This window comes from Engystomops pustulosus, chromosome 2, assembly GCF_040894005.1.
Source record: "Engystomops pustulosus chromosome 2, aEngPut4.maternal, whole genome shotgun sequence".
In the NCBI taxonomy this organism is placed as follows: Eukaryota; Metazoa; Chordata; class Amphibia; order Anura; family Leptodactylidae; genus Engystomops; species Engystomops pustulosus.
In genome coordinates, this window is record NC_092412.1 from 41,313,419 (window position 1) to 41,339,376 (window position 25,958).

General features: G+C 42.7%; 1 protein-coding gene across 3 annotated transcripts in view; it reads left to right on the top strand.

Annotated features, from left to right (window-relative positions):
- The window catches only part of MTUS2 (microtubule associated scaffold protein 2), a 366,148-nt gene extending 345,598 nt beyond the window's left edge, over positions 1-20,550 (top strand). For all 3 annotated transcript variants that reach the window (XM_072134356.1, XM_072134358.1, XM_072134357.1), the window contains exons 9-15: positions 1,384-1,598; positions 5,974-6,079; positions 8,600-8,673; positions 9,815-9,913; positions 15,843-15,962; positions 16,139-16,236; positions 19,865-20,550. In XM_072134356.1, the coding sequence (XP_071990457.1) occupies positions 1,384-1,598; positions 5,974-6,079; positions 8,600-8,673; positions 9,815-9,913; positions 15,843-15,962; positions 16,139-16,236; positions 19,865-20,075 (923 nt within the window). In that variant the 3' untranslated portion in view covers positions 20,076-20,550. The remainder of the gene's footprint in view (positions 1-1,383; positions 1,599-5,973; positions 6,080-8,599; positions 8,674-9,814; positions 9,914-15,842; positions 15,963-16,138; positions 16,237-19,864) is intronic.
- Positions 20,551-25,958: the final 5,408 nt, after the last annotated feature.

The window sequence follows — 25,958 nt, forward strand, 5'->3', positions numbered from 1 at the left end:
CTTTATGGATGAGGGTTATTATTATTTTAAACTGTATTCGAAAGGAGACTGGCAGCCAGTGCAGCGACTGGCATGAACTGTAAGCATACATGGTCCTCTTATCAAACGAGCTGTGTCAGGCAGAATTTTGGGTTGTTTTCATGGCTTCCATGTTAACTTTGTCGCCACCCTGCTGTGTAATCCACAAAATATACTGGCAAACTTTTATCATGTACCGATATTATTTGAGCGCTTCTTGCTCACCTCCTTTGGTTCCTCTCTGACACCCATTGGTTTGAAGCCTGAGTCCAATTAGGGTATGTCGCCATGCCACTCTCTAGCCTGCTGCCGCTGCCTCTGCATGCCGTCCCCTATAGTGTCAGGGTCAATTATTGGATGTTTTAGATGCTATCTAGCTTCATTCTGTCACTCTGTCATGGCCATGCTGTTGCCCATAATTTTGGCATAATGGTGCGATTAGGCAGCCTCAGAGGCATCCATGCATGCTGCCCCTGCTGTTTCCTGTCCATTTCCGTGGTGTTTCCATCCTTTTCTGAGGTTCCCAGGTGTTTGGCCAAGCTTCCCTGTGCAGAGCCTTGGTCCCCTTGAAAAATGCTCGAGTCTCCCATTGACTTCAATGGGGTTCGTTATTCGAGACGAGCACTCGAGCATCGGGAAAAGTTCGTCTCGAATAACGAGTACCCGAGCATTTTAGTGTTCGCTCATCTCTAGTCAGGATTTATAGCCTATTATACAGAGCATGAATCTCTTCCTACACGGTAGACTATATTTTATTGGAATATCTCAATAATACAAATGCAGTCAATATTGGTTTCTGGATTTCACACCGTATACACATTTTATATTTAGTTTTATATTTTATGCATTCTCTGAGAAATGACACCTAAAATAATCCCTTTGATGGGTTCGGAATTGGCAGCCATCATTCACATGGAGCACTTGTGGGCCCTCATTCTTGTAACCCCCCTAAGATAGGACATCGATGGATAACAGTTCGCCTTCCAGATCCTCCGCTGATCATGGCTCATAGCCGGTGCCTTATCTTGAAGCTTATGGAGCCAATGCAAAATCTGTACCTGGTTCCCAAATTATCACTGACTATAGTACTGGTCTCCGTGCATGGGGTACAGAAACAGTGCAGTGTCTTCTTACTTGACATGTTTGTTTTAGTAAATTCCTTATTCATTTTTTTATTGTTACTCCCTATATTGTGTGTGGAATCCACTATGAGATCAGAACCAAAATCTGTGTCGGAAAACCCATCCAATTAATATCATGGCATAAATATCACAGGATGCTGTTATAAATGGGACATTCCTGTCAGTCTCTGTAATCAGATGACGTTCCTCGTTAATCTCTCTCATCATCATATAAATCCTATAGCCTTCAACACAGCGAGGTGCGAGAAATTACAAAAAGAGAAGGAGGAATTGGAAATCAAGTTTGATAATGAAGTCAAGAAGCTGGAAAGACATCAGCAGGAAGAACTGCAGTCACTGAAGGAGAGGTTACAGCAGCAGTATGACCAAGAACTGGACCACCTGCGGCAGGAGCAGAGCTCCCAGCTGCTCCAGATCCGCTCTCAGCACCAGGGCCAGGTTAGTACCGCCATCATTTATGTACATTATTACATGATTGGTGGAGACCAAAAGCTGGTAGAAAGAAAATTTGTTATAAATGTGTTATTAGGACAAGAGTTGCAATATATATCTGTAATTGGTGCAGTTGAGCTTCTGTTGAATTTGTAGATTTTACAATCCTTCAAGTTAATTGATTTGTAGCTAATCAAATTACGGATCAATAATGAAATGATTAAAGGAAATCTATCATTTGATTTCATGAATTATGAAGCAAACATACCTTGAGAATGCTGTAGCTACACTGATGCAGAAACTTATCTTGTTTAATCCCTGAGTTGACTGCTTTTGCTGAAAAAACAAATATAACATTCAGGACCTTGGGAAAGCTGGATTGCATACTGGCTAATACATTACGCAGAGCTTCCTGAACTGTCCAGACAGGACTAATCAACCTCAACTGGATGACTCATAAACAGCAGCAGGAGGATGGTGCAGCGATTGATTACTTCTGCCTGTCAGGCACATCACAGTGATTACATCATTCTCTTGAGCACATCACATCACAGTGATTACATCATTCTCTTAATGTGAGAGGAGAAGCGCAGAGCCCCAGCACAGAAGCAACAGAGCCTCATTATCATAATTTTATAGTAGTTTTTTCAGCAAAACCACTCAGCACAGGGATTAAACAAGTTCCTGCATCAGTGTAGCTACAGCTAAGGCATGTTTGCTTCATAATGCATGAAATCAAATGGTAGATATTCTTTAAAGGGGTTGGCCCACGAGAGAGAGTCCTCATATCATAGGTGATCCTAACAGGAGAAAAATAATAGTAATAATATCATTAACTTTTAACCATTTAATTGCAATTTTACACAGTTTATTGATTCCTTTGCTTCTATCACTGCAACAACTCCTCAGTGTAAGATTCAGCTCTGTGGGCAGGCTCTAGTGGAGCAGTCACATGTCACTATCATAATTTACATATAGACTAATAGGGAGCACTACTAAGATTTACCTGTAATGTTTTGATACTAAACAATATAGGATGGTTTGGTTAGGAGCTGCATGATTATGGTACCAGTGATGCAATATAAATATATGCTGTGCTTCAATTCTTTCATTAAAGTAAATATACATATCTTCCCCAGTAATAAATATATATCCAGTCCCTCCATAATAAATCAGTGCTACATCTCCCAACAGTCCTGCCTGACCATAGATAAGTCTTTACAGAATGTGTTGTTTTGCCATTCTGAGTATATTTAAAGAGGACCTGTCACCCCGAAAATGATCCCCACCAAATGTGCCCCCCCATAATCCTCTCCCCAGCCAGTTTTTAAAAAAAGTTATGTGTGGTAAGTTGATTTAAACCGATCCGACCTCTTATTATATTAGAGGTCAGATTCTCGTATCTTGTGTCCTGGCAGTCGGCCTTATTCATAAGGGGGCCAGCTGACACCCCCCCAGTACGCCCCTGTCAGCAGGGACCTGTAGGAGAAGGCCGAGTGCCAGGACACAAGGTACGAGAATCCGACCTCTTATTTGGTAAGAGGTCGGATCGGTTTAAATCAACTTACCACATATCCATTTTTTTTAAAACTGGCTGGGGAGGAGATTATGGGGGGGGGGGGCACATTTGGTGGGGGTCATTTTCAGGGTGGCATGTGCTCTTTAAGAATTTTGTCTTTGTGGGAATACCCATTTAAGTTAGTCTAGAGCTAGGTGGCAAATGTGGCTAGGACAGCAGCATCATGTCCAAAGATGACTTTGTAGCTCATACCAATGGAAGTAAATGGTGGATTTTGCATTGAGACCTGATATTTTGTAACAATTTTCACTAGTTGTAATGTTGCAGGATGACATTGGGATCTTTGGGTGACAGCTTTGTCAACCAAACTGGTGGTATAGCCCTTGCCAGGCTAACTCGATTCACGCCAAACTAGCCCTGGTGTTGGACTTATAGAAAATCTGCTGATCTGCGGTAGTTTAGGGAATCCCCAAAACCGTAGTTGTGCGCACATAACATTATCAGCTTTTGTGGGAAAATAACTTCCAGCAAGTGCTACACAATAGTACGTCTTTGTCTGAGTTGCAGCATTAGCCCCATTGCCTGTGTAATTGGTAATTATGTCCTAGGATCTGTCTGTAATATCACTAATTTGTAGGAAGATGGATGCTTCTGCCACAGGTGCCACCTCCTCCCAGGGGATCTCCGAGCCAGTTTTTAATCGTAGCCCCTTCATCCATCATTTGTAGAGATGTCTAACTACAGATTGCACATAGCTGCCGGCAGATCATGTATTGCAAGGTTATATATATGGAGAAGAGCCGTCACTCCATGAGTGAAAAATATCTGACATCTAGAAAATGAGCAGATATGTGCAATAGGATCTCAGTAATAAGACAGTGGTGATTCCTCAGTATCTTCTACAGATGTATACAGAATTAGGTTAGGTGTCTTCTTAGGATATTACAATGGTGAAGTCCGTACAACTATGACATACACTACTGAGGAGTTATCATCTCCTCTAGTGACTACAGAAAAAGAGTCATTTTGCCTTATTTAAGGGTCCATAGAATACAATAGGGGTCTCAGATCAATTGGCCAATGGACGGCATATAGTGAAACAACAACACTCAACACAGCAACACTTAAATTTGGCGAAACACTTCTCTTATTTCTACTAATGAACTATATCAGATGAGCTGCCACTGTGTCCGGGGAAAAACTTTGAGTTTCCTGGGTTCCTGATATTGATGGTCTTTCCTTTGAATGTGCTAATCAGATCAGATCTATGGAGGTCCAATGCTAGCACCTTGGTCAAATAGTGGTATAAAGGGGCCACAGTCCCCATCAGTAGTATTAGTATTATTAGCCATTAATAGTAGTAGTATTAGCCATTGCTGGTGTCTAGAAACAAATGGACAGGCTGCAGAAATTTTGAAAGTGCCATGGCTCCTTCATTTACCTCGTTGGAGGTAGGTCACCAAGAATTGGACCACCGCCTTGCTAATGTTAATAGCCCCTATTAAGTGAAAACCATCAATAATGGGACCCCCCCCCCCCAAAAAAAAAAAAAACCTTTGACTTTGTAGGAATATGAGATATGAAAAATTGGTTAATGTACTGGAAAGAGAGTCAGTTTTCTGGAGTTGTCAGGTTGGGTATTACAGTATATTATTATTACATGGGGATATATTGCATTGCAGCATAAAACTACTGGAAGTAGCAAATACGATTTGGTCACAGATAGTTTTTGTGAGATTCACACAAAAAATGTTTTGGATCATAATCCGGTGCCTTGGGTAAGCCTCACACTACGTAGAGGTACATAAGGGGGAGATTTGTCAAAAGTGTCTAAGATGAAACAGTTCTAATTGCTCATGGCAACCAATAGGAGATCGGCTTTAATTTTCTCAATGCTGTCTATAATATTAAAGCTGAGCTCTGATTGGTTTCCATGGGCAACTAAAATTGTTCTGCTTTCAGACACTTCCACTGTGAGGGAGATTTATCATATGAAACCCTCCGTTGCCGCCACCAGATACATCAGGAGGCTCTGGGCTGATTTAGAAATATACAACAGATATTCAGAAATCTACAGCAGGCTTTAGCAAGTTCGCAGGCCTCCCCCCAACCCCCTTCACACCTATTCAGGCATTGTGATTATTTCAGGGCTTGTACACCGAAAAACTAGCGTACAAATCCTCATAAATCTCCCTCAGTGTGTGGCATATACCAAACTAAATGCTTTAGAAATCTACCTGAGCCTAAGCCCCCAAACACTAAGTATATCCTCCACCATATTTATTATGCGTTTACACTTAACAGACATAGTTATCAAACGGCTTTGTTGAAAACAGCATCCAATCACAGCGCAGCTTTCATATCTTTTAGTCTTCCTGAAAATGAAAACTGCTCTGTCATTGGTTGCTTTGGCAAAACAAAACCTGTGTGGGGTTTTTAGACTGTTTCATACTTTCCCCTTTTTGTGTCTAAGTAGAAAGTTTAGAAAGAGTCAAGCTTGAAGAAGTCATAATCAAGCCAAAGATTTGGGGAAAAATATGGGTTTAATGAAAAAGGTATCTGCTCTGGTACAATAAAAACAACATTATATTTTGGTCATCAGATTTTTCCACTTACCGTATATACTCGAGTATAAGCTGACCCATGTATAAGCCAAGGCCCCTAATTTTACCACAAAAACCTGGTAAAACCTATATTTTTTTATTCAAGTATAAGCCGAGTTTGGGTTTTCAGCACATTTTTTGTGATGAAAAACTAGGCTTATACTCGAGTATGTATGGTATTCCCTCTCTAGGTGTCTGATCGCTGAAAGCCATAATTCTTCTTACTAGGTTTTGTGATTCTCTTGTATTTGACATATAGATTGAAGACATGGCCGCGATGCACGAAGCTGCGCTGCGGGAGATAAGGACCACCCATTCTGCCTCCATTGCCGCCATCCACGAAGATCATGACAAAAGAGTTCACAGTAATGTTTATTTTTTGGATATTATATGAAGGAACATTAGAGAGGAGACAATTTATTATAAATGGAAATGAGCTGTCATGTAGTAGGCCCTGGCGCTGCAGCTATATGATGTGAAGAGCAGCGTGCTGTAGACAGATCCTGTGATGGATGTTCACCCCTTCTACTTGCGAGGTCCCTAAGGATCTCCTTCTTTCCATACTCCAGACACTAAAATAGACTGCGCTTTGGAATTTTCTGTATTTTATAAAAAACTAAACCGGTTAACACTGGTTATATGTCACAAATATCACAAGAAAGCCCTTCCACCATGTTTATAGGAATCCTAGATAAAGGGGGACCATTCCAATTTGGGTTTTGTCCCAATTTTATCACTGGGTTTCAACGTATGCAATAATGTTATCAACATATTAGCAAACTAAGTCATGTTATGAAAATGGGGTAGAAACCTTGTGTTACAGATGGTGAGAGGTGTGGTAGTGCCAGGCCGCAGCTGGAAGGGGCCTCATTTTCATCTTTCTTATGGATCTTCTGTGCTTAGGGTCAGTTTGGCAAGCGTTAGCTGCATGTTGACCAATATGGAGATGATTCGTAGGATATAGTAGGATGGGCTCCAATACCTGCTGACTGCAACCCCAGTACCCACTGACTCCACCTGAGACTTCATCGCTATATATTGGTGCTACAAAGTGTCTGAGCATAACCAAACCTTCTTTAATACAGAAATGAATAGAGCAGGTGATAATAGGAATCTCTGTAATGTACTTAATTAAGTAAGGCAGCTTCTCTGTGCCTTTTTGTGCTCCTTCTTTCTCCTGTAGCGAGCAGTGTATTTTAACTGAGGAAATTAGGCTAAAGATTAACTCTCTCCAAAGAATATTTTTCTTGATTATTCAGTTTTCTGATTGGATTAAATTATCCAGGGACTGTCTGTAAAGAGTTAAGACACTTTATCAGGTTCCTTTATCTGTTATCTGTCAGTGGATACAGGACAGAAAGCTGATTTATACAAACTGCTTAAAGAAAACTTGTCACCACATTTGCACATATACAGCCAGTGACTGGTTCCTATAGAGCCCTATTCAGTTACTAACACCCTTCTTTTAGCTAAAAATTGTTTTGCTTATATCCACATAAATCTCCTTTTATCTTATATTCCCTGGCATCAAAGAGACTATGTCCTGCTCTTCTGGCCCTTCATGTCATGTGAACAGAGTGACATCATCTCAGGTCCTTTAGCTTCTTAATAATAGCAAACTATAACCCATGTATGTATCTGACCACAAGAAGTCACAGCAGCCTCCATGGACTTTTGCTCCTTCCCATCCTCCATGGTGGCTGCTGTGATTTCATGTGATCACATACATGGTGTACAGTTTGCAATTGTTAAAAGGCTGAAGGACCTGCGATGATGTCACTGGTCACATGTAATGAACACAAAGCACCATGTAAAAAAAATTGACACAATATTTCCCATCTGTACATAGAGCTTTATATGTCTGTAGTTGAATATTAGCAGACAGTCCCTAAGCAGGCAGAGCAGGGATTTAAAGAGACACAGAGCTGTCAGTCAGAAAAATGGGGCGGGGCTCACTGGCAGCCTGAGAGAGAAGAGTCACAAATACCAGAAATGAGTCAGAAAAGCTAATTATGCATATCAGAAAACTGTCTGTAATTAAGCTACAGTGCCCCACTAGCCGCTAACTTTAGATGATATAGAGAGGGCTTGTAACTTTTTATCAGCAGGCTGATGCAGATCGCTGAGTGTTGTACTCCTGAGTAGGACACAGGAAAAGATTTCTTAAATAAAGTATATTACATAGCTTACCATCTGCAATATTCATTTATGCATTTTTCTCAAAAGTTTTTTTTACACTTTAAGCACTATGGACTGTGGTTCGTGGCATTATCATAGCATTGAACAAGCATTATCATGTTCTTGCTATTGAGGCCACAGTAGAGAATTCACAGAGAAGGACGACACCCTTAAAACATAGCTTTTGATGAATATTTCTAAAATTATGCAATTCCAGCTACACAACAGCTGATGGTCTAAACAAATGTTGACAAAGACAACAAATAAACTTTATGAGTGTGAAAACAAATATATATTGAGGCCGAAGTAAAGAAAACCTCATTTTCAGAAACCTTATTTTACCTTTGTTTCTTCTACTCTTTTGTTTCAGAGCAGACAATTCAATGTCTCCCTCTTGTGGAGAGAAGTAGTATTGCAGTCTTCAAATAAATATTATTTTTAGGTGCATCTGTTATGTGGTTTGGATGAGAAATGCTAAAAGAGAAGACATGCACATGAAGAGTCCCCGCATCTTACAGATTCTCGCCCTCTTTTGCTTTAGGGGCCCTATTTAAGATGCAGGTTTCTCATAGTCACAGAAGCTTTTATATGATAGTAGATTAGTTTTATCAGCCTAATATTATATACAATTTTATAAACTGCATAATATATTTTCTTTCAGGTCATTATAGAAACTGCTCTTATCTTCTGTTTTTATTTTGTGTTAGAATTGAAAGAAGGTCATGAGCTGGAGAAGAAAATGCTAGAAGATGGATTTGAAAAATTAAAACTTTCATTACAGGTAGTAGATTATATTCATATAAGAAAATAAAAAAATGCTTCACTTTCCACCATACATAACGTATCAGCTCAGATACAGGCCCTCATTTACTAAGGTCCTTGCACCAGTTTTTGGTCGGACTTTCTGACCATTCTTTTTAGTGCCAACCGCTTGCACATGTATTTAAGAAGTGTCTGCTCCACATATGTGTCACGGCTGTGCTATTCTTCATGCAACACAAATTTCTGCACTGAAGGGGGCGTTACGGTGCTTATTTGGACCATGCGCCAGATTTATCATGCAAAGTGACAGAATCGTGTTGCACGCCCTATGTTAAAGGTGCACCAAAAAATGGGGTGCACTTTTTCGGGCAGTGCAGGGGGCGCCAGATTCATGAAGAACGGGCACCAGAAATCCTGAATCTGGCGCACCCCTGCACACTACACAGGCACACTGCACCTAGTACACACTGCACTGTTTTAAGTAAATGTGAGACATAGTGGGGCACATTTACTTACCCGGTCCCTGCGCGATCCCCGGTCCAGAATGTCAGACAAGGATGAAGTCTGCCACGATTCACTACGAGCGTGCGCCCGATATCCTGCATGTTTTGCTTCCCCGATCAGGTCCGCCGGAGTTCACCTTCTTCTTCCCTTTGTATGTAAGTGCTTGGCTTGCGACACAATTGTAAATGTTAAATCCCGCGTGTTGTCCAAATCCGTCGGATCGTCTGATGGACCGCCCCCCCCCCCCCCAATTTGTGTCGCGTGAAAGCTGGCGCGATTGCAACACAAACCGATCACGTGCGACACAATCCCTTACGCGATCCCCGACGAAAATGCGGCAACGGGACCCTTAGTAAATAATACCCATTGTGTGTACATACACACAAATGCAAACATATATTTATACATAAATACGGTAAAAACACACATACATATATACTTACAGTTGTAAAGCGCTGCAGAATATGACTGCGCTATATAAATAAAGATTATTATTAATATTATTACATACATATGCACAAATACACACATGTACATGTACAATATCCATATGCAAACATACACATAATACACCTACATTGTGAAATTAAACAATACAATTACCTTGGCAAATAGTACATAACTAACTTATAGATTCTCTCTACTATTAATTTCAGGACCAAGTGGACACCTTAACGTTCCAGAATCATTCACTTCGAGACCGGGCCAAGATGTTTGAGGAAGCTTTAATGAGGAGCACTAATGAACAATTAGAGGTAACACAAAGTGCCTGCTGGTACAGAAGAGCTGGATTACTGTATCAGCTCTGAACTACTTCCAGTAACTGTGTACATTAAATGGAGTGGAGCTTACACTGGATAGCAATCAAAGTTACTATGGGGTTGGATAAACTCTGTGGACACCATGGAGCTAGGAAATTTATGTAATATTTGAGAACATAATATATTACATGTTTACTAAGGCAATCTTATGCCAAAATGTTTTTGTGTCTAGAACCTCCTTCATTTTAAAGGGGTTATCCGGGTTTAAAAAATTTCTTCTGGCCGGGCTGGGGAGGGCTATTTAAACACAATAAACATGTACTTACCTCCTCCGGTGCTGCCGATGTCCCACGCCGCGGCCGGTCTTCTCGGTGGGCCGGTTTCATTACACCGGCGCACAGGGAGCTTCCGGCCGTCCGGATGCTCCCATGCGACACCATCTCCCAGTGCTTACAACGCTGAGAGATAGGGACGGATAGGAGGAGCTGTCCACATCGCGGACCGGAAGCTCCCTGTGCGCGGATTCCGTGCCCCTGTAAACAAACAGGGGCACGGATCGAAGGGACCGCGGCGCGGGACATCGGCGGTGCCGGAGGAGGTAAAAAAAAATTTTAAACCCGGATAACCCCTTTAAGCTTTTCAGTACTTCATAATAAGTGGCAATTGTCTTCCTGCTGAAGGGAGAAATCATTTGCATGTCTGAAATGAGAGTAAAACATCCAAGTGATCAAAACATATCACATAAGATAAGTGAAGCAGGCTACTACCAAAGATGTTTACCAATACAGTTTTCCAAAGGTTTGGAAAGTTTTCCTCCAATGCCTAAAGCCAAAGCGACCTGGTCAAAAATAGTTTAAGCACAGCTGAAAAGAGTCTTTGATAGAGATGAGCGAGTATACTTGATGCTCGTTCAAGAATTAGAGTACTCGGAACGGCTCGTTGCTCGGATGAGTATTTCCCCTGCTCGAGATCGAGCATTTAATTAAAAAAAGCCAGTGAAGAACAGTGAAGAATACAATTAAAACAGTGAACACAGGATCATTTAAGTGAAGAACACAGTGAAGAACACATTGCAGATGTTTGGATACGAGCGCAGACGCTGGATCAGGCATGCAGGAGCGGAGGCTGAAGTGGAGCAGAGCGGGACTGGAGCAGGCATGGAGGAGCGGAGTGGGCATCACCGAGCAGGTATGGAGGAGCGGAGCGGGGGCTGGAGCGGGCATGGAGGAGCTGAGTGGGACTGGAGCGGCGATGGAGGATCAGAGCGGGCATGGAGGAGCGGGCATCACGGAGCAGAGCGGGCATCACGGAACGGAGTGGGCTGGAGCGGGCATCACGGAGTGGAGCGGGGCTGGAGCAGGCATGGAGGATCTGAGCGGGCATGGAGGAGCTGGCATCACGGAGCGGAGCGGGGCTGGAGCAGGCATGGAGGATCGGAGCGGGCATGGAGGAGCGGACATCACGGAGCGGGGCTGGAGCGGGCATGGAGGAGCGGAGCAGGCATGGAGGAGCGGGCATCACGGAGCGGAGCGGGGCTCGAGCAGGGATGGAGGATCGGAGCGTGGCTTGAGCGGGCATAGAGCAGAGCGGGGCTGGAGCGGGCATGGAGGATCGGAGCAGAGCTGGAGTGGGCATGGAGGAGCAGAGCGGGGCTCGAGCGGGCATGGAGGATCGGAGCGGGCATGGAGGATCGGGTATCACGGAGCGGGCGGAGCGGCGCTGGAGCGGGCATGGAGGATCGGAGCGGGGGCTGAAATGGAGGCTGGAGCGGAGCGGGGCTGGAGCAGGACCAACACCACAGAAAGAACACAGTGAAGAACAGATTGCAGATGTTCCGAACATCTGCTAACTTATCGGAAGACACGCGTGCCAAGGGTGTTCTTCACAATAGTATATGAAGAACATTGGGGCAGATTTACTTACCTCGCCCATTCGCGATCCAGCGGCGCGTTCTCTGCTCTGGATTCGGGTCCGGCCGGGATTTAAGAAGGTAGTTCCTCCGCTGTCCACCAGGTGGCGCTGCTGCGCTGAAAGTCATCTCAACGCGCCGGAATGCACCACCTCGGACCAGGTGAAGGTAAGCGCTCCCCAAGCGACACTTTTTCGGTTTTTAAATGCGGCGGTTTTTCCGAATACGTCGGGTTTTCGTTCGGCTACGCCCCCCCCCGATTTCCGTCGCGCACATGCCGGCGCCGATGCGCCACAATCCGATCGCGTGCGCCACAATCCCGGGGCAATTCAGGTACAATCGGCGCAAATCGGAAATATTCGGGTAACACGTCGGGAAAACGCGAATCGGGCCCTTAGTAAATGACCCCCATTATGTGTGAAGAACACATTGCAGATGTATGGAAACATCTGTAATGTGTTCTTCAAACATATTGTTCTTCATATACTATTGTGAAGAACATCGTCTTCCGATCAGTTAGCAGATGTACGGAACATCTGCAATGTGTTCTTCACTGTGTTCTTTCAATCTGTTCTTTCAGTGAAAAATGCTCGAGTCTCCCATTGACTTCAATGGGGCTCGTTATTCGAGACGAGCACTCGAGCATCGGGAAAAGTTCGTCTCGAATAACGAGCACTGAAGCATTTTAGTGCTCGCTCACCTCTAGTCTTTGACAATAACTACAAAAATATCTTTATCATGTGGCTGGCTTCTTCCCAGCCTGAGATCCAGCCTCATATATCTATCAGCCCTAAATATAAAATCATATTCTCCTGAAGTGAGCGGGAACTTCCTGGATAAGCTTTATAAACTTTATACTTTATTATACTTATGCTTTAGGTCATGGCAGTAACAGCACACTATTATTTTTAGTTTTACTGGCCTACATCTGCTCCTGGCGGATGCCAACCCTGAAGAATGTTTGAATGATTTTAATATTCTAGACGCACTATTTTTATAGAGAAATCTCTCTGATACGGTGCCAGGCTGCATTATACCAGTGCTTGTCTGGCAGACCTTCCTGTACATCTGTGGTGCCAGATAACTACAGAAATATCATTACAATGCAATCTCCTGCATCAAAGCCAAATTATACGCTTCATTTCAGCAGAAACCTATATAGATTATGTAAAATGTATATAGGAGCAGCTATACCGGTATCCTATGCAAGGCATTTCTACAGTCTAGACCAGTGGTGGCGAACCTATGGCACAGGTGCCAGAGGCGGCACTCTGAGCCCTTTCTGTGGGCACCCGGGCCATTTCCCCAGCGCACCAGACAGGACTCAAAGAATCTTCCTGCAGTTCCAAGCAACTTGGAAGCAAAGTTGCTCTTTTCTGTGATATTTTAAAGTGACTTACTTGGGATTGTAGGAAGAGGGAGAATGTGCAAACAGGGCCTAATTATCTTTGGAGGACCTCCTGCTGCCCCACAATTCTCTGTGCACAGAGGGACACTGGAAAGAAGCTAAAATGATGCAAATTTTCCCTACTTTCTACTGTGTTGGTGTCCTCAGGAGGCCAGTTTGATTGAACATCGTTGAAGAACAGGGAGCAATAAGTTACTGCTTTAATTTTTGGTTGGCACCTCGCGGTAAATGCGGGTTTGGGGGTTGCAGTTTGGGCACTCAGCCGCTAAAAGGTTTGCCATCACTGGTCTAGACTATGATTTCCTCTTTTTAGATTACGGTAGATTAGTTGTCCAGGATTAGGTTTTTGATTTATATCGGCTCCAGAGGATGTAAAAATAAAAAATACCCTCTACTTACCTCTCTCTGGTGCATCCCGTGAACCCCCAGTCTATGATAATTATATACATTGAGGCACATTTACTAAGGGCTTTGCACCGATTTGCGCTGCACTTTAGTTGGACTGTTCCTATTCTTCATGGCTAAATCAGCTTGGACAGGTATTTAATAAGTGTGTGCGCTGGGATTGTGTCACACGCGACCCTTTTGTGGTGCAGCTGCGCTGGCTTCCATGCGACACAAATTAGGGGACGTGCCGTCGGACGGTCCGACTGATTCAGACTGAGCACCAAAGTTAACTTTCAAATTGTGTAGCATGTCCAATGTTAAAAATGCACCACAAAAAAGATGGTGAACTCTGTTGGACCTGAGCGGGGAAGCGACACATTCAGGATTTCTGGCGCACGATATTAGTAAATTGCCGCACGCTGCATTATAGATGGACAATGCACTCTCTGTGAACTCCAGTGACCGGGTAAGTAAATGTGCCCCATTATGTGGACAGCACATACCTGCTACAGGCTGCAGATGAGTCACCACTGATACAGACATAGGTCAGGGGTGATGGGAGGAGACCATATAAAAATACCCATCTAATACTATGTATTATACTCAGTGGGGCAAATTTACTTACCCGGTCCATTCGCGATCCAGCGGCGCGTTCTCTGCTCTGGATTCGGGTCCGGCCGGGATTTATGATGGTAGTTCCTCCGCCGTCCACCAGGTGGCGCTGCTGCGCTGAAAGTCATCTCATCGCGCCGGAATGCACCACCTCGGACCAGGTGAAGGTAAGCGCTATCCAAGCGACACTTTTTTGGTTTTTAAATGCGGCGGTTTTTCCGAATACGTCGGGTTTTCGTTCGGCCACGCCCCCCGATTTCCGTCGCGCGCATGCCGGCGCCGATGCGCCACAATCCGATCGCGTGCGCCACAATCCCGGGGCAATTCAGGTACAATCCGCACAAATCGGAAATATTCGGGTAACACGTCGGGAAAACGCGAATCGGGCCCTTAGTAAATGACCCCCAGTATGCGCAAGTCATTGTATAAAGCCCCTTCCACACTTGCGTTGCAGATCACGTCAGAGTCTGATCAGGGTGCGATCAGGGTTTGGTCAGTGAAAAACACACATTTTGCATCAGAGTGCAATCAGTTTTCAGTCAGAGTTTGTTCAGTGTCTCAGTTTTTCACGTGCGATTTCAATGCGTTTTTCATGCGCAGAAAATGCGCGTGAAATGGACTCAGGACTGAGCTCTATCTTTTCTATGGCAATTGATGTGTGAAAAACGCATTGCACTTCCATGTGTCTCAGAGTGCAATGCGTTTTTGATGCGTCTCCATAGACTTGTATGGTGCGTTTTTCACGCGCATGACTTGCAAAAGTAGAGCTTGTCGAGATTTAAACGCCCGTTAAGAAAACGCGCGTGTGCGCATAAAAAAAATGCAAGTCTGAAAAGACCCATTGGTTACAATGGGTCAGAGTGCAATGCAAGTTCTGCGCGTCAAAAGCACGCGCAGAAAACGCGCGTGAAAAACGCAAGTGTGAAAGGGGCCTAAGGCCCCTTCCACACTTGCGTTGCAGATCACGTCAGAGTTTGATCAGGGTGCGATCAGGGTTTGGTCAGTGAAAAACGCACATTTTGCATCAGAGTGCAATCAGTTTTCAGTCAGAGTTTGTTCAGTGTCTCAGTTTTTCACGCGCGTTTTCTGCGCGTGCTTTTGACGCGCAGAACTTGCATTGCACTCTGACCCATTGTAACCAATGGGTCTTTTCAGACTTGCATTTTTTTCCACGCACACACGCGCGTTTTTTTTAACGCGCGTTTAATTCTCGACATGCTCTACTTTTGCAAGTCACGCGCGTGAAAAACGCACCATACAAGTCTATGGAGATGCATCAAAAATGCATTGCACTCTGAGACACAGGCAAGTGCAATGCAAGTGCAATGCGTTTTTCACGCATCAATTGCCATAGAAAAGATAGAGCTCAATCCTGAGTCCATTTCACGCACATTTTCTGCACGTGAAAAACGCATTGAAATTGCATTGAAAACGCGCGTGAAGAACTGAGACACTGAACAAACTCTGACTGAAAACTGATTGCACTCTGATGCAAAATGTGCGTTTTTCACTGACCAAACCCTGATCGCACCCTGATCAAACTCTGACGTGAAATGCACCGCGAGTGTGGAAGGGGCCTAAGAGTATATGATATTTCTGTCTTGCAGATCGCTCTGGCTCCATACCGCCATTTAGATGAAGACCTGATCAGCATCAGACAAGTCTTAGAGATGAAAAACCAGTTAATCCATGAGCAGGAGAAGAGGATAATGGAACTGGAGAAACTGGTGAGTTTCTAGATAAGATCAGGTTTTGAAATGTTGAGTATATAACACCAGGTGTGAAGATCATATGCAGGATATATTGTCCGGTATATAATACACGGGGGGGGGGGGGGCCTGTGATACATGTGTAATATAGAAAATTTTAGGGCAAAAATCAGTTTATATCCCTTTACCCACAGGCGGAAATAAATGTTATCTTGGAGGAGAGAATCCAGGTTCTCCAGCAGCAGAATGAAGATATGAGGGCTCGCATCCATCAAAATGTTGAAGTGACCAGGTAAGGTCTCTTTCTAGTCACCAATTACAGATGATGGGGAGCCCAAAAAAACACTTGTCAGAACGGGTTACGGTACTAGGGCTATTTGGGACACTGAACCACCTAGAGATTTTCCTGGACTGGTGGAATAGTGTTGCCTATTACATAAAAAAAACTCCTTTACTTATCTTGCTCTGAAGCTCCTCAGAGCATTCAGCGAAGCCGATGTAGTACACAATATGTAGTACACAGTATACAATATGCTAATTAGGCTTTCTACTGTCAGATGGGTGGTTCTGTACTGGAACATACTATATGGCTCCACCCATTTGACAGTAGAGATGTAAAAATAATGATTGAGCAGTGACTAAACAAATTCCAACCACACCAGGCTCGATTTTTTGCACATGATCTGTTATAATGTGCCACTGGTACATCGTAACAGATCTTCAGAAATGTAGTGGGGAGCACCATAGGGAGCGATGATCACAGCCAAGATGGTGGCGCCCACACAATGCTATCTATTACATGCTTTGCTGGCAGCATGTAAAGGTTTAACATCCGCGATTAGTGACAGCACCGATTGCGGGTGTTAACGGTGGGTGTTTGCTGCATTATGGAGCAAACACCCCATGTGTATGAAGAGCCCTCTTCATACACTCCCTTCCGCACCATGACTTTGGGATCGTCATGGTGGGCTAATGGGTTAAAGGAAAAATTGTCGTCAAAATCAAGCATGATAAGCCAGGGACAATTACTCATACAGCCAGACACCGTGACTGTGGTAATCTTCTTAAGTTGGTTCTAAAATCAATGGTACCAGAGCCCCATTGTGCTGCAGCTTCACATGTTGTTACACTGTACAAAAGCACATCTTGTACGATTGTAAAAAATGATTTTAAAAGGAAGGAGGCCATGGATAACAAATATAAGAAGATTACCACAGTCACAGTGCCTGGTTTATCATGATGGATTTTGATGGTAGATTTCCGTTGTGCTTGTGACGAACATGAATGATCTTGGGCAGGTCCATTTACACTTGTATATCTAGGTTTAGAGGCTGGGCTGTGTTTGTTCTGATGAAGTTTATGAAAGGATCTTCTTTTTTCTATAATCTCAGATGTGTTCCAACTACTAAGGGAAGTTTTTCATGATTGTGCCTGTTCTGTTAAGTATAAATTCCAATATACACACAGAGTCAGCTGCCACTATCTTCTCAAGCCACAAGTTTACCAAACTCCACCCGTCCATTCTACCAGGAATATCTCGTTATCTGTACAGTAGCACCCGCTACAGTGTATTCCATATGACTGCACACTATGTTACACTTACTTACTTGTGTTACTCTTATACTGCTGTGTGTAGCGTTTCATGGATCCATATGATATCTGTCAGGAAAAAAAACACATATTTTTAGGGAGACAGTTCATGGTTTTCCGATCATAGCAGAATAGCTGGCAGGATTTTTTTGTAGTATTTAGCTGGAAGCCTTTGCTGTTCCATAAATATTTCTTCCGAGTCATGAAGATGACAGATGTCGTACGAGGCTGTGAATGAGTTATATCTCTTGCAGATGCCAAAACCTGTTCACAAATCTCGTATCGGGCTGGGACTCCTTGGGACTGTCCTCCATACTGAACATAGGAACAATTTGTTATCATCACTGTACACACAGGACACATCAGCAATTAATATAATTAGCGTTTTGAATTAATAGGACATTTTTGATTCAGAAAATACGGCAGAAGTTGCAAGTAATTGGATGAAGGGCTAGGTGTCAAATCCTAAACTCGATGGAGATCGTCTGATATGCTGGCGGACAAGTTCTACCTTATTTTCAGGGATTAAAGATTATTATACCCTATCTACAGGATGGGTGATAGGTGGCTGATCGCTGGGGAACCGACCACTGGAACTCCCTTTATTCAGGATTATAGGGATCAAAGAAGGTATTTATCAGGGCTTCTGCGCCACATCTAGCGTATTGCTAGCACTTGCGATTATTTTCCTCTTTCCGCCACCACCATGCCAGAGGGGCCGCGGGGAGTTGGCAGGTGTGGGGCATTCCTGTCCCCGCACCTGCGCACTCGCTGCAGTCAGCAAATTTTCATACGTCAAAATTCACCAGCTCCATTTATTTCTATGCCAGGTAGGGCCTGGTCTAGAAATAAACACTGGGCAGGTCCCCGCCGGATACATCAATAGGCCGGAGCCTCTTGATATATCCGGCTCCGCTGGATGCACAGCAGGGCTATCATACGCTGGCTCGAGTATAATTCATAACACCCTAAAACTGCAGCTGTAAACAATTGTCTACCAATTTTTTACCAAAAACCTCAACCTTTTCACACTCTGTTACAGACCTGCTGCCAAATACTAAATACAATTGACAGCAAAAATGATCATAAATTTGAGCGGTAGCCCACACCATCTCACAGAAGAGAAGGTATTAAGAGCACTATGCCTACTTGTCCTGGGTTCGAATCCCACCCAGGTCAACATCTGCAAAGAGTTTGTATGTTCTCTCCGTGTTTGCGTGGGTTTCCTCTGGGTACTCCGGTTTCCTCCCACACTTCAAAACATACTGTTAGGTTGTTTAGCTTGTGAGCCCCATGGGGACAGGGACCAATTTGAAATGCTTGTGCAGCGCTGCGTAATCTGTGTGCGCTATATAAATAAAGAATTATTATTATTAATATATCGCGTCTTCACACTTCAAATAGTGAAGTGACAGATGTAATAAATTTCCCCCAATGTATCTGGAATGTCGTTTGATTCCTCATATAAGGAAAGATAACCTAAATAATTTAATTACAATCTATAATATGTCATTTCTGCTGGAGTTAAATAGTAAGCTTGTATCTCGCCCTAAGTGCTTTATCCATTTCAGGTCAGTTCTTCTGCGTAATATTCTTTATGATCATGCTGATATTTTGGAGAGAGAGTTAGGCCTCGTACACATGACTTATGTGGGTTGCCATCTGGCCGCTAGATTTTTGGCAAGATCACGGCATCACAGAGGTCTGTATAGTACGGTGAGCACACGCTGTCTCATCACACTGTGACTGAGTTGGTGGCCGCTCGTCTTTCTATGGAGAAGGGAAGGGTGAGGAGCACTCACCTATCCTCCTGTAGCTGATCTTGTGCTTGTCGAGTTACCGCGAACACACATTTTGGAGCCTTATGGAGCCAAAATCCCTTCAAATTTTTGTGTGCAGTGTATGGGGGACTTCATAACAGCTGGTCTCCACCCACCAGTATTAAGAGAATTAGGCTGAAAAGTCAAGACAAAACTTGAAGAAGTAAAAAGGCAGAATACATGTCAGGCTCCGTTCACACCTGCATTTGGCAGTGTCTGTTTCCCCTTCCATTATCAAATAGAAAAATAGCACAGTTTTTTTTTCCCGAAGGCAGCCTCCCGAACATTGGGGAGCTAAAGTTACTGTTACCCTCTCCTAAAACATAAAACAGAAACCCCTGATGCAGGTGTGAGCTAAGCCCAATATAACAACCAGAAATTGTGTTACTCCTCCTGTACTAACGCTGTTAATTTATGCAAAGTTTGTTGAAAGGTTAGATACCGATCCATTGTTCTCTGTTTATATAACCATGGAAGATAATTTTTTTCAATTTTTGTTTTATCACTTAGGCAATTATCTGTCGAAAATGCCAACCTCCATGAGAGTGTGGAAAAAGAGAGCAAAGAGAAGAAAAGGTTAAGTCGCACCAATGAAGAACTTGTTTGGAAACTGCAGACGGCAGAGTCCATGAGTCCCATCAAGTATCCCTCATCCCCGGTCCACCGCTCTACTTCTTCTGGTCCACTCTCACCATCTAAAGTCAGTTCTCCCCAGAGATGACATGGGAGCAGCATCACGTGATAGACATGTTTTGTTTTCTTGGATCCTCGGATCCCGGTGACTGCATGTAAAACCCAAAGTACCTTTTTTTGTAGACTGGATAGGAAGGTACAAGGACAACTACTGTTTTTCATCTGAACCTCAAGCCAAGGAGAAAAAAAAACATTCCACTAAATCCGTTCCTCAAAAGCCACACCAATGTTTCAGGTTACATACAGTCCAATATGCTGGGGATAGCTATACAATATGGTTATTGTATACATGATTGCACACACTTTACAGGTTACATTTGTACATAGAGATGCAATGTACATACGAGAGCTTGTGTATTTTTGGTTTTTTTATGTTGCTGACGTGTTTGATCAGCCGTTTTTCTTCTAAGCCGTGCCTCTGTCTTCTACCTGAACGGGACATGTTTCTGTCCATCTCGTTTTTACCGCTTCTTGTAACGAAAAAAAAAAAAAAGCAACACTAATCTATACAGAGGTAACAAAAGCGCCTTCCAAATGGGTACCACAAAATCACCAGCTGTGTTTTCTGACAGGCTAAGGCTGCCTACGCAATAATCCAATGCTTTGCCCGCATGTCAGGCCTTCCTTTCCTTTCTGTGATTTGTTACAAAAGCTTGTTTCTTTTTTGGATTTGATGTTTTTTTGGAAAAATGGGCTTTTTATGGTCACTAGGAGGCACTATACTTTGGTCTTCGACTGGAAGATGAGATGTACATAAGTCAGACGCTACCTTCCAATTTTTCAATGACTTTGCTTCCAATTCACAAAATTGTTTGGCTCGGACCATGTTGCATCGTTGTGTCGTTTTAGCTTCTGAATAATCTTCCTCTATGTGTAAGGACGTAGATTCTTTACTTTATTTATTTGAATTTTTTTCTTTTTGTACTTTTATTTTTTTTGTACATTTTGTAATGCACATGTGAATATAGGATTCTGCCTGCGGATGAGCACCAGATTTTTGGGTAGTTTTTATTGGGTGTGTAAATTTAGAGGTTGAGCAATGCCCCCTGGCAGCTAGATAGAAAGATTTATTTTGGAATGTAATATTAATTTATTACAATCATATTATTAAAAAAGGAAACCGTATGGGCATTCATTGTGTGTTTATATGATATTTAGTTAGCCATGTTTGCTCATGTCTTACATTCACCTATCCACTGTGATTCAATGCTGTAGGGAATCTTGGTTTACTGCCTACTGGGTGGCAATGGCATACGTTCTACAGCGTACTGGGTGCAAAACTATTTTTGGGGGGTAGGTACCATTTTTTTTACAACATGATGAAATAAATGCATTGGAAAATTGATTGAAGCCCCACTGCAAATATTCATAAAAGGGTTCCCCCAAATTGTACAATAACCACAATAATCCCTAAAAGGATTTTGTTAGTAAGCAAGTTGTTCACATTCTCCCATCACTGAGGTTTTGCAGCAGTCGCTTTATAGTAATACGGTCAGCTCTTGTGTGACTAAAAGTGGGCCTAAAGACTGAATGTATCCAAAATACATACATATCAGTATAGGTATCAGACAATTTGCCTTGTGTCACTCCATTGCCACATATTCCAGAATTTTGCATGACTGTAGTAAATTTGGTACATTTTTAGCCAACCCCCATTTTAAACACAGTTTTCAAAATCAGAGTAACCATATATTAAAGGGAACCTGTCATCAGGTTTTGACATTGGGGCACGTGTATCAGACTTTTGGTTTTCCTTTTTTTAATTTTTGAGACTTTTCATGGTTCTTGTGTTCATTTGCAACTTTTTTTGCGCCTAAAACAGTCTCCCTTCAAAGTTCGCTATTGTCTAGTTTACTGCAGCCTTCCCCGAGTTATCACGTGAATCCAGAAGTGAAAGCTATGACTGCCCCTTGGCCAGGCGAAGAAATTAGCTTGAAACTGATTGCAACTTTTTGCAAATTTGGATTTAAAAAGTTGCAAATTCACTACAGACCAAACGCCTCATGTATCTTAGTGTTTATTCCTTATTGATACATCTGACAAGCAGGAAAGCTGAAAAAGGTACCAAGAAACAGACGGACAAAGCCGGACTTGTGATATATGTCCCCCAATGAATCCTAATGAGAGGTTCCTGAAATTACTCAATTACTGAACCCAAAAAGTCACTAGCTCTGTTTACATAAAAAGTACAAAAGATGTTGTCTTACCAGGGATGCCGCTCCCCTTCCCAAGTCATATGGGCGTCTCACTCCGAGTCATGTCATGCTGAAGAACACTTCTTTTCGCTTCCTCCTCTCCCCCCTCCCTTCCTGACACTTCTCTTTGCTGTGAACATGTTCAGTGAGCAGTGGACATGTTTGTGGCCAGGCCGACTCACTGCAGGTGCACAACTTCTTGTTGTTCATTTCAGAAACCCAATTCTGGAGCTTCACAGCATCACAGTTCCCAGTATCCAAATGGTGACCGAGAGTGGGCATCTCATTTGACTTAGTCCCCAGACCATTACATGAAGCTCTCATGGACTGTGTCCAGATATATAGACCCCTTGCTTCACTTTAGCAACAAAGCCTTGTCTCAGGGAGTGTCCATGTTTTATCCTTAATATCACAACATTTTGAATTATTTTTAGGTACTGCTCCATAACTTGATGTCACATTACACGAGTACCTTCACCTAGAATCAGTTCTAATGCAGATGATGGCATGAACCATCGCTTTCTAAAGTGATGAGGATACATCAGTTTGCACCTTCTTAACCTCATCCAAAACACTGTGTAACAGATCGAGGTGGACCCGTGTCCTTCTCAAAGGTACTAGTAAGTCTTCTCTGTATTCTCATATGGCATTAAAGAATGAAATGGAAACATTTGTGGAGAAAATCATTGGAGTTTGTTAGATTATTGTTCACTTCATCTTCTAGAAGGCTATAAAGGAGGTCGGGACTACAGGTCCACCATCACATGGACCATCTTAAACCATCATTTAAATATCATTGTATTTAGTTTTTGGATCATTATATTAGTAATACATCATTTATGTATCTTAGATACTAAATTTGTCATCTCATGGAACACTCCAAGGAAATATTATAGTGTTGGACTGGCCCACCAGAGGATCCTCCTTTGGGCCTAAGCTCTAACTGAATATTAAACACAAGAGGACCAAGAGAAGATGGCCCAATTATAGGGCCATATATATTTTTCAGTAGGCCCCCAGAGTAATTTTATCTGGTGGGCCCAAAGATCCTCATTCTGGTACTGTACAGTATGATATGCCTAGAGCAAGGCCAGTGGGCAGATCATTCATGGTGGCCCTTAATCCCTGTACCATACAACGCAGAGCGTGTTGAAGCACATTTTTTTTTTTGCCATATTTCAAAAGTAGCTGTTGGTAAGCAAAGGGGTTGGGCTCGCTGTAACGGGGCATGGTGACAACGTGCACTGAAATAGCAAAAAACTTTATTGGTAATATAATCTTAGATTAGACAATCTGAAATTACATTTACAGGTGTTCCCCTACTTAAGTACACCCGATTTACAGACGACCCCTAGTTACAAACGGACCTCTGGATGTTGGTAACTTATTGTACTTTCACCTTAGGCTACAATAATCAGCTGTAACAGGTATCACAAGTGTCTGAAATGAAGATTTATTGATAATCCTGATTCTTATGACAATCCAACATTTTTAAAATCCAATTGTCACAGAGAGCAAAAAAATTTTGGCTGGTGTTACAATTATAAAATATACAGTTCCGACTTACATACAAATTCAACTTAAGAACAAACCTACAGAACCTATCTTGTACGTAACCCGGGGCCTGCCTGTATATGATATTATTGTACATTAGTAAATTTGGCGGATCTTTAGCCAGTCTAGTAACAGTAACACAGGATTAGTAAGAAAAAGCCCAATTATTTTAGATTCTTATGTATCTAGTAATTGTCTATTGAATGTCTACACAAAATCGAAAGGTACAATTCTAAAGCTGTCACGTTACCTATATCCATAGATATTACGGTAATAAAGTCTTATACCATGAAAGCAGAAGATGCTTTCCCAGATCGGTTGCTGGGGTAGAAGTTTCGATAGAGGTGGATGCTCCTTTCTATTTCAGGGGAATTATAATACTTATTCAAATTCTTAGAAAGTGAGAAAATCTTGTCCTATACAAATGGGTTTTAAAATTTTTTTCCCCCCCATAGACTGTCAGAATTTTGGTAAACCTACTTGATGGCCAAGTCAGGGGGATGGAAAAAAACCACGTAAAAAAAAAGGACCTCTTCCCCCTAAACAATACTTAGATTTCCGCTCTGAAGCAAGTATATATAGGGTTGCATCTATACAGCCATGTAACACAAAAAAAGTTCTGAAATTCTCAAATTGTGGATAAAAACAGTTGATAAACAGTTAGATAAAAGCGAGACTAGTAAACATCTGCGGCCCGACCTTTCAGCCGGTTATTTTCTGACATTATATTTCACTTACCAAAGTCAATAATCATACGAATGGACCAAGTCCAGCTCTCTGTTTCGGCTCACAAGAGGGGGAACCCCCACTTTGACGTCCATGTTCCATTTAGGAGTTATCACTTTTACGTAAGTTTGTTTTATATTAGCAGCTTCCAAATAAATTAGCAATAAGAGCGGTTGCTTTGGTATGAGGTATATGTGTCGCCTGTGCACCCCTAATATTTACATTGTGACATGAACCCTGTAGTCGTTCCATTATATAGATCTCATGATTGTCTGTTTCATGATTTGCATTTCCTTATTTAGCCACCAAAAATTTGGTGGTTTCCACTGTCAACAATTATAATAAAAAAAATATAAACATTATATGAACCCTTGTCTTCTGTGATGGAAACTCCCAACGTTCTTTCCGAACATCATACGCCTTCTTCTTTAATAGGGAGGGATATTAATTCATTCATCATATCCACAATGTATGGATTTATATTCACATCCTAATTAACTTAAAATCAAGGCAGGCGTGTGTTTTTGATGCACATTTTTGGGAATTTTTTCCGTTCGAGCCAAGGTCCCGAGACAGACTAATTATTATTGACATGCGGTCTCACAAGACAAGTCATTGTTAGGTAGTTAGACAATAAAAAACATGGAAGTTTAAAGAACATCTACCACCAGGATGGAAGACTGTATGCAAATTAGCCTGAGGGGCTCCATGCTCCATGAAGACCAATCGTGTCTGGAGCCCCTCGGGTTCATTTGCATACAGTCTTCCATCCTGGTGGTAGATGTCCTTCAACTCAGAGCTGAATTTATATAATTTTTAGTGGTTCTGTGTAGACTGTGATAGAAAGAGCAGTGCCATCCCATTATTATAATGTAAGCATTTTAATGAAGGCTGGAGTTGTAGACAGGTTAGAATATGAATAGAGATGAGCGAGCACTAAAATGCTCGGGTACTCGTTATTCGAGACAAACTTTTCCCGATGCTCAAGTGCTCGTTTCGAGTAACGAGCCCCATTGAAGTCAATGGGAGACTCGAGCATTTTTCAAGGGGACCAAGCCTCTGCACAGGGAAGCTTGGCCAAACACCTGGGAACCTCAGAAAAGGATGGAAACACCACGGAAATGGACAGGAAACAGCAGGGGCAGCATGCATGGATGCCTCTGAGGCTGCTTAATCGCACCATTATGCCAAAACTATGGGCAACAGCAAGGCCATGACAGAGTGACAGAATGAAGCTAGATAGCATCTAAAACATCCAATAATTGACCCTGACACTATAGGGGACGGCATGCAGAGGCAGCGGCAGCAGCGGCAGGCTAGAGAGTGGCATGGCAACATACCCTAAATGGACTCAGGCTTCAAACCAATGGGTGGCAGAGAGGAACCAAAGGAGGTGAGCAAGAAGCGCTCAAATAATATCGGTACATGATAAAAGT